Source organism: Mustelus asterias, chromosome 19 (genome assembly GCF_964213995.1).
Source record: "Mustelus asterias chromosome 19, sMusAst1.hap1.1, whole genome shotgun sequence".
Taxonomy (NCBI): domain Eukaryota; kingdom Metazoa; phylum Chordata; class Chondrichthyes; order Carcharhiniformes; family Triakidae; genus Mustelus; species Mustelus asterias.
The window spans coordinates 8951744-8967994 of record NC_135819.1 but is presented as its reverse complement, the minus strand read 5'-3'; the positions used below and the strand labels follow the sequence as shown (position 1 = coordinate 8967994).

Here is a 16251-nt window from a genome sequence, read left to right as displayed (position 1 = left end):
GTGAACAAGTTTATGAAGGTTTACTTCACTGGTTTTTCCTTTAAACATTCGTGTTTGACTACAACCAGAGAAATCTTCATGAGCACGTTAAGAATGTTTTCATTCAGCAACCAAAACAATTCTTCTCATGCACATCACATTCAAATCTTACTGCAGGAAGAATATCCATGACTGACTTCTCCATTCTTTAACATAAGAACTGATCAGTTCAGGAATTGATCCGTTTTTATCAAATTAACCAATCTGACATTCGCCTTCCTGTCCTGAGCATACTCTAGGATATAGCTTCCAGACACCAGAGGGTACCAGGCCTCATCCTCTGTGAGCCCATATAGTGAGATCAGCTAAATTAGCACAGGGAAGGCATTGAATCCAGGTCTTTCCTGGTTGATGCCTCAGCTAAACACACTGCAGCGTATTTACCAACAATACATCAAAATCCCAAGAATAAAATGCTCAGAATGAAATTGTTACATGTCACTTACCGCACAATCAAAACAGTTGAAAGAAGAATGAAAGTAAGGCCTAGTCCCAAGCCCATACATTTTTATAAACATTTCTGACATAAAGAGTGCTAAGAAAATGAATTCTGCATAGTCTGAAAATGGAGGGAAAAAGACAGTCAGTTAACAATGGGATACAGAGCCTAAACAATGACAAAGGAGCATAATTGCAACAAGATAAGTTTACACTGGCTGTTTCCAATAAAAATAGGGATAAACAATATTGTACATGCAAGTTGCAGGATTATTTAATACATATAAATAGTACTGTTACTATATAGCATATGAGGTTTATTCTACTATAACATACAGGATACATTGTTCCATTATAAAATATACAGGGTGCATTATTCTGTTGTATTATATAGAGGTTTTGCTTTCTCTTTAATAATATAAGCAGGGTGTGCTATTCCTGCAGGATTTAGCAAAGCGCTCTGTACAATTAGCCCATAATCAGGCAGCAGCCAGCCTCATTAAAATAACCCCAATCTGAGTGCCCTGCAACCCCTTTAAATGGCATGTCACAAGAGGTCTAAAAAAAACTTCACAACATTAAGTTAATGGCATAACACATACGTCTACATAATTATAGTGAGCATTGTAAATAGCCATTCAAATAAGACCGTGCTTTAAGGATCAAAGTCTTTGAAATAGGCATAGCTGGCATTAAAAAAAAACCTAGCACCCTCTTGATCTGCATCTAAGTCACAGAACAGTCTGACCCATGCATCACCCTCACCTAATATACAACATGTATGAATGACCTGCTGAGACACTCACAGAGGAAGTCAGAGAGCCAGTCTGGCTGCTTGTAGTGTACAATTGCAACACACAAGGTGTTGAGTGCTACCAGACTAAGGACAGTCCAGTAAAAGGCCTGAGTTTTCACTACCCGTCGGACGAAGAAGCGAAACCGTCTTTCCTTCTTACGGAAAAATGAAGAACCCTCAAGTTTGGCACTTTTAATACTTGCTCTTGTAAATGGAGATCCTGCTCCGGGAGAAAACAACAGACAGTCAATTAATAAAAAGATCTGATTAGCGTATTGATTATCATTTCTGATTGCGTCCACTCTCTGGTTTTCTCTTCTACCCTCTGCTGAAATTGGTGCCTTGCATTGAAGTATATTGTGGTGAGGACATCACAATTAAGTCCAATTCTACCCTCACACTAAGTCCCCAAACTGTGCAGATTTCTGTAGCAATTAAGAGCAATAATTCTGGATGATTTCCTGCCCCTCCTTTGTGCAATCACATGGAATCCAAACTGCAACACCCTGAATTAGATCAGTGAATTCGGCAATGATCAGTTGTGGAACCTTAGCTCTTCTAGTACGTAAGGCTCAGTATCATACCAGATGATGCACTTAACCCCCCCCCAAGTCGTTTAGGAAGCCAAAATCATGATGGTTGCAACAAGAAAAATGTTTGATTTAAACTAATATTTGTGTAGTTCAAGAACATTAGTCACTACGCTGCTATGTCACTTTACATGTCAGTGAGATGAGATGAGAAAACTCTACACAATACTCCAAGTGAGGTCCCACCAAGGCTCTATACAGCCACAAGCAAGGCATCTTTACTCCTGCACTTAAATCCCCTTGCAATGAAGGGCAATGAACCATTCATTTTCCTAATTGCTTGCTGCACCTGCATGCTAGCTTTCAGTGGCTCATGAACAAGGCCACCTTTTGGACATCAACACTTTTTGAAAACTTAAAATTTAGGAACATAGGAACAGGAGTAGACCATTCAGCCTGCTCGCCATTCAATTAGATCATGGCTGAGCATCTACCTCAACCCCACTTACCCACAGTATCCCCTATCTCTTGATATAATTAGCATCTAGAAATCTATTTATTTCTGTCTTGAATATGCTCAATGACTAGGCTTTCACAGCCCTCTGGAGTAGAGAATTTCAAAAATTCCTCCTTATCTCAGTTTTAAATGACCTGCCCCTTAGTGTGAGAATGTGTCCCTAGGTTCTAGATTCACCAGCCAGAGGAAACATTCGATCTATATCCACCCTGTCACACCCTGGAAGAATTTTGTAAGTTTCAATGAGATCAACGTTCATTCTTCGAAACTCTAGAGAATACGGGCCTAGTCTCTTCAATATCTCCTCACGAGACAAACCTGTCACCCAGGGATTAATCTGGTGAACGTCTGTTGTACACCCTCTGTGGCAAGTATATCTCTTCTCGGATAAGGAGACCAAAACTCTACACAATATCCCAAGTGAGACCTCACCAAGGCTCTATATAACCGCAGCAAGGCATCTTTACTCCTGTACTTAAATTCTCTTGCAATGAAGGCCAATGGACCATTCACCTTCCTTACAGCTTGCTGCACCTGCATGCTAGCTTTCAGTGACTCATGAACTAGGGCACCTTTTGGACATCAACACTTTTTTTGAAAACTTAAAATTGATCAGGAAGGGACTGTGTAATTAGAATAGAGAATGTCTGTAGTTTAAGCCGCCCTCCAATACCTCATCTGTTTGCTCTCTGTGAATCTAAAGAACAAGCAGCTCTGGTCCAGAAAGATGGTTCAGCCTCTCCTGCTGCTGCTATTTTTGAGATCAGCCCAACTTGATACACACTCAGAATCAAATCTATAACTTTAATTGCTGACCATTCAATTCCACAGAGCCATTTGGGAAATTCAAAATACTTTTTACACAGTTTGTCACATTTCCTACCGCAATTTGGCACGGACAGCAGCACTACACAAAACACTCACCAACAGAGGAGATGTCCGCAAGATGATCTTCTCCCTCTTCAGGATTCAATAAATCGGTTTTACTCTTTTTTATTGTTCCTCTCCTCATTGCTGGAAAGAAGACAAAAGTCAGATGAAGAGCGAGAAAATGGATGAGTTGGCGTGGAGAGTCTTAATTCTTCCCAAGAGAAACCCGACTCTTAAAAGAAGGAAATAGGTTTTTCAAAGTAATGAGTTTCAAATTTTCTTTATCGGGTCTTTCTGCAAAGATTGGCACACTAACAGTGATCGCCAGTGAAGATGTACTCCTAGAGGCTTCTTAAGTTGAACAAAGAAACTTTATTTATAAGGTTACTTCATTAGCTGCATGCTTGAGAAAGTCCACAGTATACTCTTTCTAATTAGGTAAGTTCCTCCCGTTAGAGCGATTCCCCACGTTAGCCGCTGATCGGTGACCTTTACCCAGTAAGGGTGGCCTTAAAGTGACAATCATCACAACCCTCTCCTTAACTCCTTTTTACAATCTTCATTACCAAATTACAGGTGAATTGAAAACACGATAAAAATCTGAGAAATAATTACATTTGTACTTGCTCCTGAATTCTAGTTACACATTATATACATAGGTTCAATAATTAGAAATCAAGTCTTTGAGAAGGTTTTCTGCTTCTTGTAACGCAGCGTAATTCTATAGTTTGAGATGCTTCTACAGGATCAACATTTACAGGAACTGTAATAACGGGTACCACTTTCAGCACAGACAGTCCATTACTATTTGTTTCCACGGATATGTTACGTCTACAACAGGTCGATCAGGTACTTCAGTACTTCTGGGCTTGAAAACATTTATTGATGGCAACACTGACTGCTGGAGGATCTCTCTACTCTTCAAGTGGTCCACGTGTTTACAAATGATCCATTCCTCCATGTCTGTTGGAATGAAAGGGGTCCGGTCTCAGAGACAATCATTTCTGGGACGCAACTTGGTGTACTGCCAAATGTTTTTCACGTATATGGCTTCATCGACCATACATTTCCATGCTCAACTATGTGAATCATGACTTGTTTTCTAATTGAAACCTTGGTCTCTGCCCTCCTTGGCAAATTCAGAAACACAAGGCTTAGCCTCGTTCTGATGTTTCATTAGCAGATCTGCTGGTGGAATTCCCATTGTTGCATATGGTGTGGCAACAGGTAGCTAAGAAGGATGTGTGAAACTTTGGTTTCCAAGATTCCCCCTGACAGTTTCTTTGAAAGTCAGACTTGAAAGTTTGGATGGCTCTCTCAGCTAGTCGCTTGATGCTGGATGGTAAGGCGCAGTACTAATGTGTTTAACATCGTTGAGACTGGTGATGCTTTAAAATTCAGCACTTTGTGAATATGATTCCATTGTCTGATAAAATGACTGGGTAATCTAAGAGTTGAAAAGTAGTTGCATAATCTTTTAATAGGTAGCATGCAATGTAGGTGACTTCAATTCAAAGATCTCCATCCATTAGAATGTGCATCGATCATGAGCAAAACCTTTGTGTCCCAAATTGGACTAACCCAGTCAATATGGATCCATATCCCATGGCCAGCCAAGCCAATTCCCAAGGGTGTAGTGGGGCTTCAGTTGACAACTTTTGCTGCAGTTGGCAGTGTTGACAGTTTGACTAGCTTCTTGATATCTGCATCAATGCCAAGCCATCACATATGACCCCTGCAAACATCTCCATCTTCGGGAAACTAAGATTAGCGCTGTGTAATTCAGTTAGGAGCAGCTCTCTGCTGGTACAGGAACTCTTCTCCCATCCTGAGTATGATGCCATCCTGACAACTCAATTCATTTTTGCAGGTAAAGAATGGTTTCATTTTCTAAAAAACTGGCTCATTTATGCAATCTGTTAATATCTTGCCTCTCACCTTGGACAGAAGTAGCTCTCGATTGATCCAATTCCTGATCTGCTTTGTGCAGATGATAATGTGGCCAAAATATTTAATGCCAAGATGGTTTCTTGAGGTACAGGGATGCATGTGGCACTTTATCACAAGGGTAAGCAGCTAACAGCATCCACATTCGCTATGTGTATCCCAGGCTGAAAGTATATTTGCAAGTGGACAGAATTAACACCCATCACTGAATTCATGCTGAGGCTTTCAGCAGGATAGCCTTGTCCTCTTTGAATCGGCACAAAAGTGGTTTGTGGTCAGAAATGATGGTAAAGTGTCTACCACGTAAGTTTTGGTAGAATCTTTTGACGCCAAAGGCTATTGATAGTCCTTCCTTCTCAATTTATGAATACCCTCTTTTGGTCTTTGAGAAGGTTCTGTTCACATACCCTATTGGTCTTTCAGAGCCATCATTCATCTCATAAGACAACATCATATCAATGTCACATGGAGAGGCGTCACATGTCAATATCAGTTCTTTAGATGGATCAAAGTACACTAACAGGTTTGAGGAATGCAGCAATTGTTTCACTCTGTTGAATACCTCCTGCTGGGAAGCCTTCATCTAGACCAATGATGATGTTTCTTTAGCAGAACATGCGAGGGGGCCAGCGCAGTCGATAAGTTGGGTAAAAATGTCCATAGTAGCTTATCATCCCCAAAAACAATTTGAGTTCAGATATGTTTGTGGGGGAAGGTGTCTCCTTTATCACTTTGACATTTGCTTCCTTGGGGTATGATCCTTATGCATCTACATGGTGCCCCAGATAGGTCACCTTAGTGGGTTGAAAGATCCACTTCTCTTCCTTGAGAGAAACTCCAGCTCCCTGAAACCTCTTTAGCACCTCTAAGTTTGCTAGATGCTTGGCCTCTGTTGATTTAATTATAAGGACATCATCAAGGTATATTACAACCATGGTGGCACCTGTAGCACACTCTCCATCATCCTTTGAAATATCGCACATGCCAAAGACATGCCAAAAGACAGGCGCATAAACTGGGATAGTCCTTTGTGTGTGTGAGCATTGTGACATATCCAGGAAAATGTTATCTAATTTGAGTTGCTGGTATGCATGACCAGTTTTGTGTAAGATTGGCCACCTGCCAGCTTTGCACACAGGTCTTCAATTCTTGGCATTGGATACTTATCCAGCTTGGCTGCCTGATTAACTATTAGCTTATAATCGCCACAAATGTGGATTATCTTGTTCGGTTTCAATACTGGGATGGAAACACTGGACTGAATCGGCTGGAAGATACCTAGCTCTTCCAGCCTGTTTAACTCGGTCACCATTTCTTCTCGCCAGACATATGGTACTGGTCTTGCCCTAAAGAATTATGCCTGCAAGCCTTTGATTTTGCCTAATTTGTCATGGAAGACGTTGTCACATTTTCTTAACAATTCTGGCAGTCTCCTTGCCCACGCTTGAAAGATCCAGGACTAACTTAGCTTGATTTCTTTAAGCCAATCATGGCCAAATGACATGATCCTTCGCTTGTCACAATTACTTCTGGATGGCACGGTGGCAAAGCACTGCTGTCTCACAGCACCAGGGACCGGGGACAGCTGCGACCCTTGGTCACTGTCTGTGCAAAGTCTGCACGTCCTTCCTGTGTCTTCCTGGGTTTCCTCCCATAGTCCGAAAGGCGTGCTGGTTATGTGCACTGGCCATGTTAAATTCTTCCTCAGTGTACCCACTACAGGCGCTAGTGTGGCGACTCGGGGATTTTCACAGTAATTTAGTTGCAGTGTTGAAAAAAGCTGGTCAGAATGCTGCCAAAAGCTCACAGGTGCTATTGTGGTGCCTTTTACTATGATGGCTTTTCCTGCATATGTCTTCAACTTGGCGCAAGTGCTTTCCAAGTTCTATAGTTGGACACCCTCTGTCAGGTACTGAAATATGTTCTCACTCATCACAGTGGCCGGTGTCCCTGTATACACTTCCATACTTAAATGTTTCCCATTTACATCAAGCATTACAGTAATAGGTTCTGGCTTGACTGCTTTAAGATTAAAAAGAGAGCAAATTTCAGAATCAATAGTGACAGGCTCTTTCATGTTGTGTGCTTGTAACATCTTGGCTGATTGGTTACCTGGCAGTTTAGACTTCGCTCTGTACTGTTTTGTCAAATGTCCTCTTCTGTGACAATAACAACACTTAGTCTCATAAACCTACATGATTCAAGAGTGTGGTTATCCCACATCAGTAACACTTCACCTTAAGAATCATTGACTGATTGCCTAAGAACATAAGAACATAAGAAATAGGAGCAGGAGTAGGCCATCTGGCCCTTCGAGCCTGCCCCGCCATTCAACAAGATCATGGCTGATCTGAAGCGAATCAGTTCCACTTACCCGCCCGCTCCCCTAATTCCCTTATCGATCAGAAAACTATCTACCCGTGATTTAAACATATTCAACGAGGAAGCCTCCACCACTTCAATGGGCAGAGAATTCCAGAGATTCACTACCCTCTGAGAGAAGAAGTTCCCCCTCAACTCTGTTCTGAACCGGCCCCCCCCTTATTTTGAGGCTGTGCCCTCTAGTTCTGGTTTCCCTTCTAAGTGGAAAGAATCTCTCCACCTCTACCCTATCCAGCCCCTTCATTATCTTATATGAGCTATATCTTTTTGTTCTGTGGGTGGATGGAAGTGCTTCCCGCTTGGCGGCTGCTTCAGTAGTTTTGGTGCCACATCTGGCTGCAGATTCCCACCCTAATGGGGAAACGGCAGCTCCTGCCAACCTTTTTCAGCGCTTTCCGGGGCCAGCATTATCCTCATCACCCGTTCAGCTTGCAATCGGCACTGTATAGTGTCGTTGCTCACACCACAAACTAACCCACAGCATGTCATTTGGGGTCACTCCAAAATCACAACGCTCTGATAATTGCTTAGATTTAACAATAGAAGTCACAATCAAGCAGCCCGTTGAATCTCTGTATTATGACCGATAGTTTGAGTTGAAAATTATCCTTCACTAAATCCTCAAGCTCATTGAATGTCTGAGTTGTGCACGCTTAGGCTGTGAGACTGTGAATAAGATTGTAGGTCTGACTTCTACAGATGCTCAGCAGAATTGCTTTATGCTTTGCCTCCTCCCCTATTTTGTTTTCCTGGAAACAAAACCCCAAGGCGCTCAATATTTTGACTCCAATCCTCCATGCGGGAGTCCAATGGATCTATTTGCCTGAGGAGAGGAATTCTGGTGAGTATATATTTTGTTGTTTTCTTTTAGTCTTCATTTAAAACACAATACTCACAGGTGTAGGGCTAGAGGCAGTGGCAGGATCGTTTAATCTCATCGCCAGATGTGAAGATGTACTCCCAGAGGCTTCTTAAGTTGAACAAACGAACTTTGTTTATAAGGTTGCTTCATTAACTGCATGCTTCAAGCTAGTTTATAGTACACTCTTTCTAACTCGGGAAATTCCCCCCCTTAAGAGAGATTCCCACCTCAGGTGTTGATTGGTTATTCAGATCAGGCGACCCTTAATCAGTAAGGCTGGGGTTAAAGTAACAATCGCCACACCCCTGTAAATACACTTTGGGGACCCTTCAGAGGTTTAGCACAGTCTAAGGGACTCCTTGAAAAATGAATACACTATCAGAGATTCCCTGCAAAAACTGACATACTGTCAGAGACTTTCTGCAAAAACTGACGCATTCCAAGGAACACTCTACAAGTTACTCTTACATTGTCAGAGTCTGTATGTAAATACTGACACACTCCCAGGGACTTTCTGTAAATAGGAACATAGGAATTAGGAGCAGAAGTAGGCAAATTCAGCCCAATCAATCAGATCACGACTGATCTCTCCCTGGTCTCAAATCCACCTCCCCACCTATTCCCCATATCCCTCTTTCCCTTTTTTTAAAATTAGAAATATGTCTATCTCCCTCTTGAAACCATTCAATGATTCAGACTCCCCCGCGCTATGGTGCAGCGAGTTCCACAAATTCACCACCCTCTGCGAGAAGTAGTTCCTCCTCATCTCAGTTTTAAATCTACCGCCTCTCAACCTATACCTGTGACCTCTTGTTCCAGATTGCCCCATAAGAGGAAACATTTGGTCTACATTTACTTCATCAATCCCTTTAAAAATTTTATATACCTCGATCAGATCCCCTCTCATCCTTCTAAACTCCAGTGAGAACGAGCCCAAACTGTTTAAGCTCTCCTCATACGTCAACCCTTTCATCCCCGGAATCAATCTGGTGACCCTCCTCTGAACTGCCTCCAATGCCGCCCACATCCTTCCTCAAATAAGGAGACCAAAACTGGGCACAATACTCTTGATAAAAGCAAATTTTCCAGCGTTTTCTCTTTGGTTTCACAATATTCTGTATGTGGTCTCACCAAAGCCCTATACAAATGCAATAACACTTCTCTACTTTTATACTCCAGTCCTTTTGCAATAAATGGCAACATCGTATTTGCCTTCCAAAAGAGGAAATGCTGGAAAATCTCAGCAGGTCAGGCAGCATCTGTAAGGAGAGAAAAGAGCTGACGTTTCGAGTCCAGGCAATCCCGAGGTGCTTTGACAAAGGGTCATCTGGACTCGAAACGTCAGCTCAGTTCTCTCCTGACAGATACTGCCCGACTGGCTGAGATTTTCCAGCATTTTCTCTTTTGGTTTCAGATTCCAGCATCCGCAGTAATTTGCTTTTATCCTATTTGCCTTTTTTATTCCATGCTGCATCTGCATACTGACTTTCTGCGATTTATGAACATAGACACCCAGATCCCTCTGCCCAGACGCATTTTGAATCTGCTTTCCATTTAGGTAATTATTTGCCTTTCTATTTTTTTCTGCCCAAGTGGATAACCTCACACTTATCCACATTAAACTCCATCTGCCAAATTTTGATCTAATCTCCTAGCCTAGCTATATCCGTCTGTAGAATCTTTATTATCCTCTTCACTGCCCGCTTTCCCATGCATTTTAGTATCATCTGCAAACTTTGCTATTCCACTCTGTCCCTGCTTGCAGGTCATTTAATAGGTGAGGTCTGAGGACTGACCCGACGGCACCCCGCTAGTTACATTTCGACAGCCAGAGAAGGACCCATTTATCCTGACCCTCTGCTTCCTGTCAATCAGCCAATCCTCAATCCAATCTAGTACTCTACCCCCAATCCACTATGATCTCGCCTTCTGGATCAGTTTTTTATGTGACATCTTGTCAAACACCTTCTGGAAGTCTAGATATACCACATCTACAGGCTCCCCACTATCCGCCTTGCTGGTTACGTCCTCAAAGAACTCAAGCAAGTTTGTCAAGTATGACTTTCCCTTCATAAAACCAATATTCACACACTCCCAGGGACACTCTACAAGTTACTCATACATTCCCAGAGTCTGTGTGCAAATACTGACACACTCCCAGGGACTCTCTGCAAATAACACACTCCCAGGGACCTTCCAGGTTTCACTGAGGGTATGTTAGTTTTTGAGAAAGGGAGTCCCTGCGTATTCTGACAGTGTCTTTGGGATCCCATAACCATTAACGCAATCCCAAAAACAACAAAGAACAAAGAACAATACAGCACAGGAACAGGCCCTTCGGCCCTCCAAGCCCGCGCCGCTCCCTGGTCCAAACTAGACCATTCTTTTGTATCCCTCCATTCACACTCCGTTCATGTGGCTATCTCGATAAGTCTTAAACGTTCCCAGTGTGTCCGCCTCCACCACCTTGCCTGGCAGCGCATTCCAGGCCCCCACCACCCTCTGTGTAAAATATGTCCGCCTGATATCTGTGTTAAACCTCCCCCCCTTCACCTTGAACCTATGACCCCTCGTGAACGTCACCACTGACCTGGGGAAAAGCTTCCCACCGTTCACCCTATCTATGCCTTTCATAATTTTATACACCTCTATTAGACACCCAGTTCTAACTTTCCTAGCCAATTTTGCATTGTGTATAAGGACTCAAATAGCTTGTGCATTTCAGGTCTACATAATGGCTAAAGGAGAAAGTAACCTAGGCTTGGAATTGTATTTTTCTGGCACAAGACTATACTTACGTATGCTTTATCTGATCTGGGAATGTTTCAGGCAAGCAGTGGGAGCTGAAAATAACCCTTTAAAACATTAATTATTATTCAAATAGTTTCCAGCTTTGCTAACTGAAGAGGCTTAAAAAGGTCTTACCATCAAAGGGTGACTTCTCCTCAGTGTCAGTCTCCTCCTCTGCCAATATCACCTCCTCTGCATGAAATGAATAGTCAAATAACAGGAAAAAAAAAGATGGGAATATGACGAAAGGCTCTGCAATTAATTAGCACTGTAAAATATTTATTAAAACATACATGCCTTACATATACATAAAACAGATTTGCTGTAAAGATTTATTCAAGTTCTGGGAAGTTTGACATGGAGAATTGCTGTTAATTATGCACCATCTTCAAAGTTTTTTTCCCCCCTGGGTTAACTACTGTACCTGTCAAGATGTTAATCAGTTGTGAGGCTCAGTAATTCCTACCAGCTACTGCTGAAGGTGGAACCACCAGCAAAATTATTGTACAGGCCAAAGGTGCACCATAGGTATGGTCTGTCCATATACTTTACCCCAACCGAATAAGCTAATTGTCATATTTAATTCAATGATTCTTACAACACCGTAAGTTGGGCTTTTCACAGGCTCTGCCCAACCAAACAGCACTCAGCTCCTACTGCTCACAAGTTAATGATAACGCTTTATTTCTGTCTCACTGTCCCATTTTACTCTCCTCCACTTCCGTGTGGGGTGAAAAATAATTTAAACCAGTGGTTAGACTTGTGTGAATTACTGCAAGGTCTTCTCTTGTAACTTCATCTATAAATATAACATTAACCATGTTTTTCTTTCCACAGATGGTGCCTGATCTGCTAAGTATTTCCAGCATTTTCTGTACGTGCTACAAATACATTATTCCCTGCTGGAAATATTCAGACTTCCCTTCTAATTTTAACATCAGGCTGACCTTCTATCAACTTTATCTTCAGGTTTTTGAAAGCTACAAATCAGCAGGTTTTTGGAAGAGAATAATCCCAATTTCCTTTCACCCTGACATAGATTTTGTGTTTGAGGTGCATATACACAGTCTCGGAGTCTTCATGTGATTTGTCAAATGATTCCTCCATTGCTTCTCTTTTGTAATGTGAAACTACTGTAAACTAACTTGTTATTTTACACACTTAGCAAATTGCTATATTATCTACACAGTAATGACTATGCCGACTATTTAAAGAACTTCCAGATAATTAGACAAGTGGAATCGTACAACACAAAAGGAGGCCATACAGCCCATCAATCCTCTGCTGGCTCATTGAAAGCTATCCAATTAGTTCCACTCCACTGATTTTTCCTAATAGTCTTGCAATCATCCTTTTCAACTATCTATCCAATTTGCTTTTGAAAGTTAACAGTGAATCTGTGGCCACCACCCTTTCAAATGGTAGATTTCAGATCATAGCATCCAACTATGTATAAAGGAAAAACTCATTAGCCCTCTGGTTCTTTTCCCAATAATATTAAACCTGTCCCCTCTGGTTATTGTCTCTCATTAAGAAGTTTAACAACACCAGGTTAAAGTCCAACAGGTTTATTTGGTAGCAAAAGCCACACAAGCTTGTGTGGCTTTTGCTACCAAATAAACTTGTTGGACTTTAACCTGGTGTTGTTAAACTTCTTACTGTGTTTACCCCAGTCCAACGCCGGCATCTCCACATATTGTCTCTCATGCCAATGGAAACAATTTCTCCCTATCCACTTGATCAGAACAGTTCAAAATATTGAGCACCTCCATTAAATTTCCCCTTAGCCTTCACTTAAAAAGTAATTTATAAAGTAATTTCCTTACTTTTGTACCCCCCCCCCCCCCCCCCACCTCTAGATACAAGACAAGGATCCAATTTGCTTCTTAAACAGCCTTCCTAACTTGACCGACGACCTTTAAATAATACTTGTACGACACTTTATCTTTTGGTAAACTCTAGTTCAGCATGGGTGTCTTGTTCGAGTCCCACACTTACCTGCTTTACAAATCCATTCCAGGTAACCATTCAGCTCCCTCTCAATCTGCTGCTGTCTCCTCAGTTTGAGAAATGCACGTCTATTTTCTACCCTCTCTCTCTCTTTGGCAAACTCCCTGAAACAAAGATTTTACATGTGTTAGGGTGGTGGTACCAGACAACCAACTTTACTTCCTAATCTCTGTTCCATCAGCTAACTTTAATGAGAAGGTTGACTCCGCTATCTCTCAATTAGAGAGTGAAAAAATTAGTCAGGATTTTTTTTGCTTTGATATAAATATGAACAGAGTTCGGAGTAAGGTCAGGACTCTGCTTGAGGACGGCACAGTGGCACCTTGTGTTCGATTCTCTCTGCTGAGTTTGTGTATCGATTTTCTTCCCATGTCTGTGTGGGTTTCCTCCAGATGCTCCAACCCACAGTCCAAAGATGTGCGGGTTAGGTTGATTGGCCAGGTTAAAAAAAAAATTGCCCCTTAGAGTCCTGGGATGCGTAGGTTAGAGGGATTAGCGGGTAAATATGTGGGGGTAGGGCCTGGGTGGGATTGTGGTCGGTGCAGACTCGATGGGCCGAATGGCCTCCTTCTGCACTGTAGGGTTTCTATGATCTATGTGTAGGTTGGGTGGATTGGCCATGGTAAATGTGCAGGGTTATGGTGATAGGGTGGAGGGGAGAGTCTGGCTGGGCTGCTCTTTCAGAGAGTCGGTGTTGATTTGATGGGTCGGGTGGCCTCTTTCTGCACTAGAGGGATTCTATGGTAACCTACCAAACTTCCCTAAAATTACTCAAGAGTACTCCCAGAAATTCACAACACTACATCGTAGAAACTCGAAGCAGGAGGAGGCCATTCAACCCTTTGAACCTGCTCCGCCATTCATCTTGATCATGGCTGATCATTGAATTCAATAACATGTTCCCCCCCTGCCCCCAAATCCCTTGATCCATTTAATCCCAAGAGCTATATCTAATTTCTTCTTGAAATCAGACAACGTTTTGGCCTCAACTACATTCTGTGGTAGTGAATTCCACACATTCACCACCCTCTGGTTGAATAGATTTCTCCTCACCTCAGTTCTAAACCGTTTACCCCATATCTTCAAACTATGAAATAACATGGAAGTTGTTGCATGCGAATTAGAAGACAAGTGTCTGTCTGGATCACTCTCCAGAAGTGTCAAAAGGCTGGAAATCTAGAAGAAATCATAGAAATCATAGAAACCCTACAGTGTACAAAGAGGCCATTCGGCCCATCGAGTCTACACCGACCACAATCCCACCCAGGCCCTACCCCCATATCCCTACATATTTACTCGCTAATCCCTCTAACCTACCCATCTCAAGACACTAAGGGGCAATTTTAGCACGGCCAATCAACCTAACCCGCACATCTTTGGACTGTGGGAGGAAACCGGAGCACCCGGAGGAAACCCACGCAGACACGAGGAGAATGTGCAAACTCCACACAGACAGTGACCCAAGCTGGGAATCGAACCCAGGTCCCTGGAGCTGTGAAGCAGCAGTGCTAACCACTGTGCTACCGTGCTGCCCCTAGTACTTACTTAAGCTGCTTTGGTTTCTGTGCTACTGATTCTAAAGAAGAGATTCATGTCTGTGGGGAATACTGCTAAATTGGAACAAAAGAGATAGCTAGCTGTTAAGAATTATATTTTGTCATGTTTAGGTATTTTCATGGAATCCCTAGTGTGCAGAAGGAGGCCATTCAGCCCATCGAGTCTGCACCGACAATGATCCCACTCAGACCTTATCCCAATAATCCTTGACCCTGTTAATCCCCCTGACACTAATGGACAATTTAGCACAGCCAACCCACCTAACTCGCACATCTTTGGATTGTGGGAGGAAACTGGAGCACCCGGAGGAAACCCACACAGACACGGGGAGAATGTGCAAACTCCACACTGTGACCCAAGCCGGGAATCGAACCTGGGTCCCTGGCGCTGTGAGGCAGCAGTGCTGACTGCTGTGCCACCGTGCTGCCCTTATTAATTATTTTAATTGGTAAAAGTTATGTTAATTCTTTTTGTTATATTCTATGTTCTTAAATAAAGTTTATTTTGATGAAAGCTTCCTAGTGGGTCACTTGAATTATACCTGGAGTGAAACACCTTATGCTCACCCTAATACCAAAATCAAAAGTAAAAATTAGGGTGTAGGCTAACTTTATAATACACCTTGGAGTTTCTGATTTGGTTCTTAAAAGGCATTAATTACACCACTGTTTATATGTGTGATGTCCACAGTTAAACCTAAAGTTTAAAATTTATTTATTAATGTCACAAAGTAGGCTTACATTAACACTGCAATGAAGTTACTGTGAAAATCCCCTAGTTGCCACACTCCGGTGCCTGTTTGGGTACACTGAAGGAGAATTTAGCATGGCCAATGCACCCTAACCAGCACATCTTTCAGTGGAAGGAAAGCGGAGCACCCAGAGGAAACCCACGCAGACATGGGGAGAACGTGCAGACTCTGCTAGTCAGCTTAACCTGCTAGTTAAGCTGCCAAGGAGAAGATTTGAATGCATCACCATCCTTAAAAGTGAAGAAAACAATATTCTCTGCTTATATACAATATTCAGGGGAGACTTTCTTTTGGGAAAGAGATTCCGTTGGGAAATATCGTGGTGCTCCTGCTGCATTGGAAGAGGCAGTAAGGGTCCTCACATGGACGGATATGTCTCAAAGACGGTACAAAGGCTCCACTGAAGCCTAAGACTGAGATCGAAGGCTTCTCCTTGTCAGGGCTAGACTTGACGTAGGGAGGGAAAATGTTACATGGGTGTCTACCCCCACTCTCCCCCATTCAGGGACCAGTAGATTATTACCAACTCTTCCCAAGATGCACTGCTACTTTCCACATGACACGCCTGAGAAATGGGATGGATGAGAATGATATACACTGGAGACCTAGACCATGCATGCGGTAGTCACTAGGGTTCTTGACAATAGACATAGGAGAGAATTCCTGATAGATAAAAAGGCATGGCACAAATTTTCTCTCATGTTTCTACTGCTATTACAACTAATTTGTCCCAGAATTGTGGAAGAGAATTCTCCCCATAGT

The 16251-nt window shown here is 42.4% G+C and overlaps 1 protein-coding gene across 1 annotated transcript in view; it reads right to left on the bottom strand.

Annotated features, from left to right (window-relative positions):
• Nucleotides 1-16251, bottom strand: part of cacna1ab (calcium channel, voltage-dependent, P/Q type, alpha 1A subunit, b) — a 572403-nt gene that overhangs the window by 253643 nt on the left and 302509 nt on the right. The window contains exons 9-13 of the mRNA XM_078234782.1: nucleotides 13170-13285; nucleotides 11307-11363; nucleotides 3245-3334; nucleotides 1284-1493; nucleotides 486-598 (exon numbers count right to left, since the gene is read on the bottom strand). Of these exons, the coding sequence (XP_078090908.1) occupies nucleotides 486-598; nucleotides 1284-1493; nucleotides 3245-3334; nucleotides 11307-11363; nucleotides 13170-13285 (586 nt within the window). The remainder of the gene's footprint in view (nucleotides 1-485; nucleotides 599-1283; nucleotides 1494-3244; nucleotides 3335-11306; nucleotides 11364-13169; nucleotides 13286-16251) is intronic.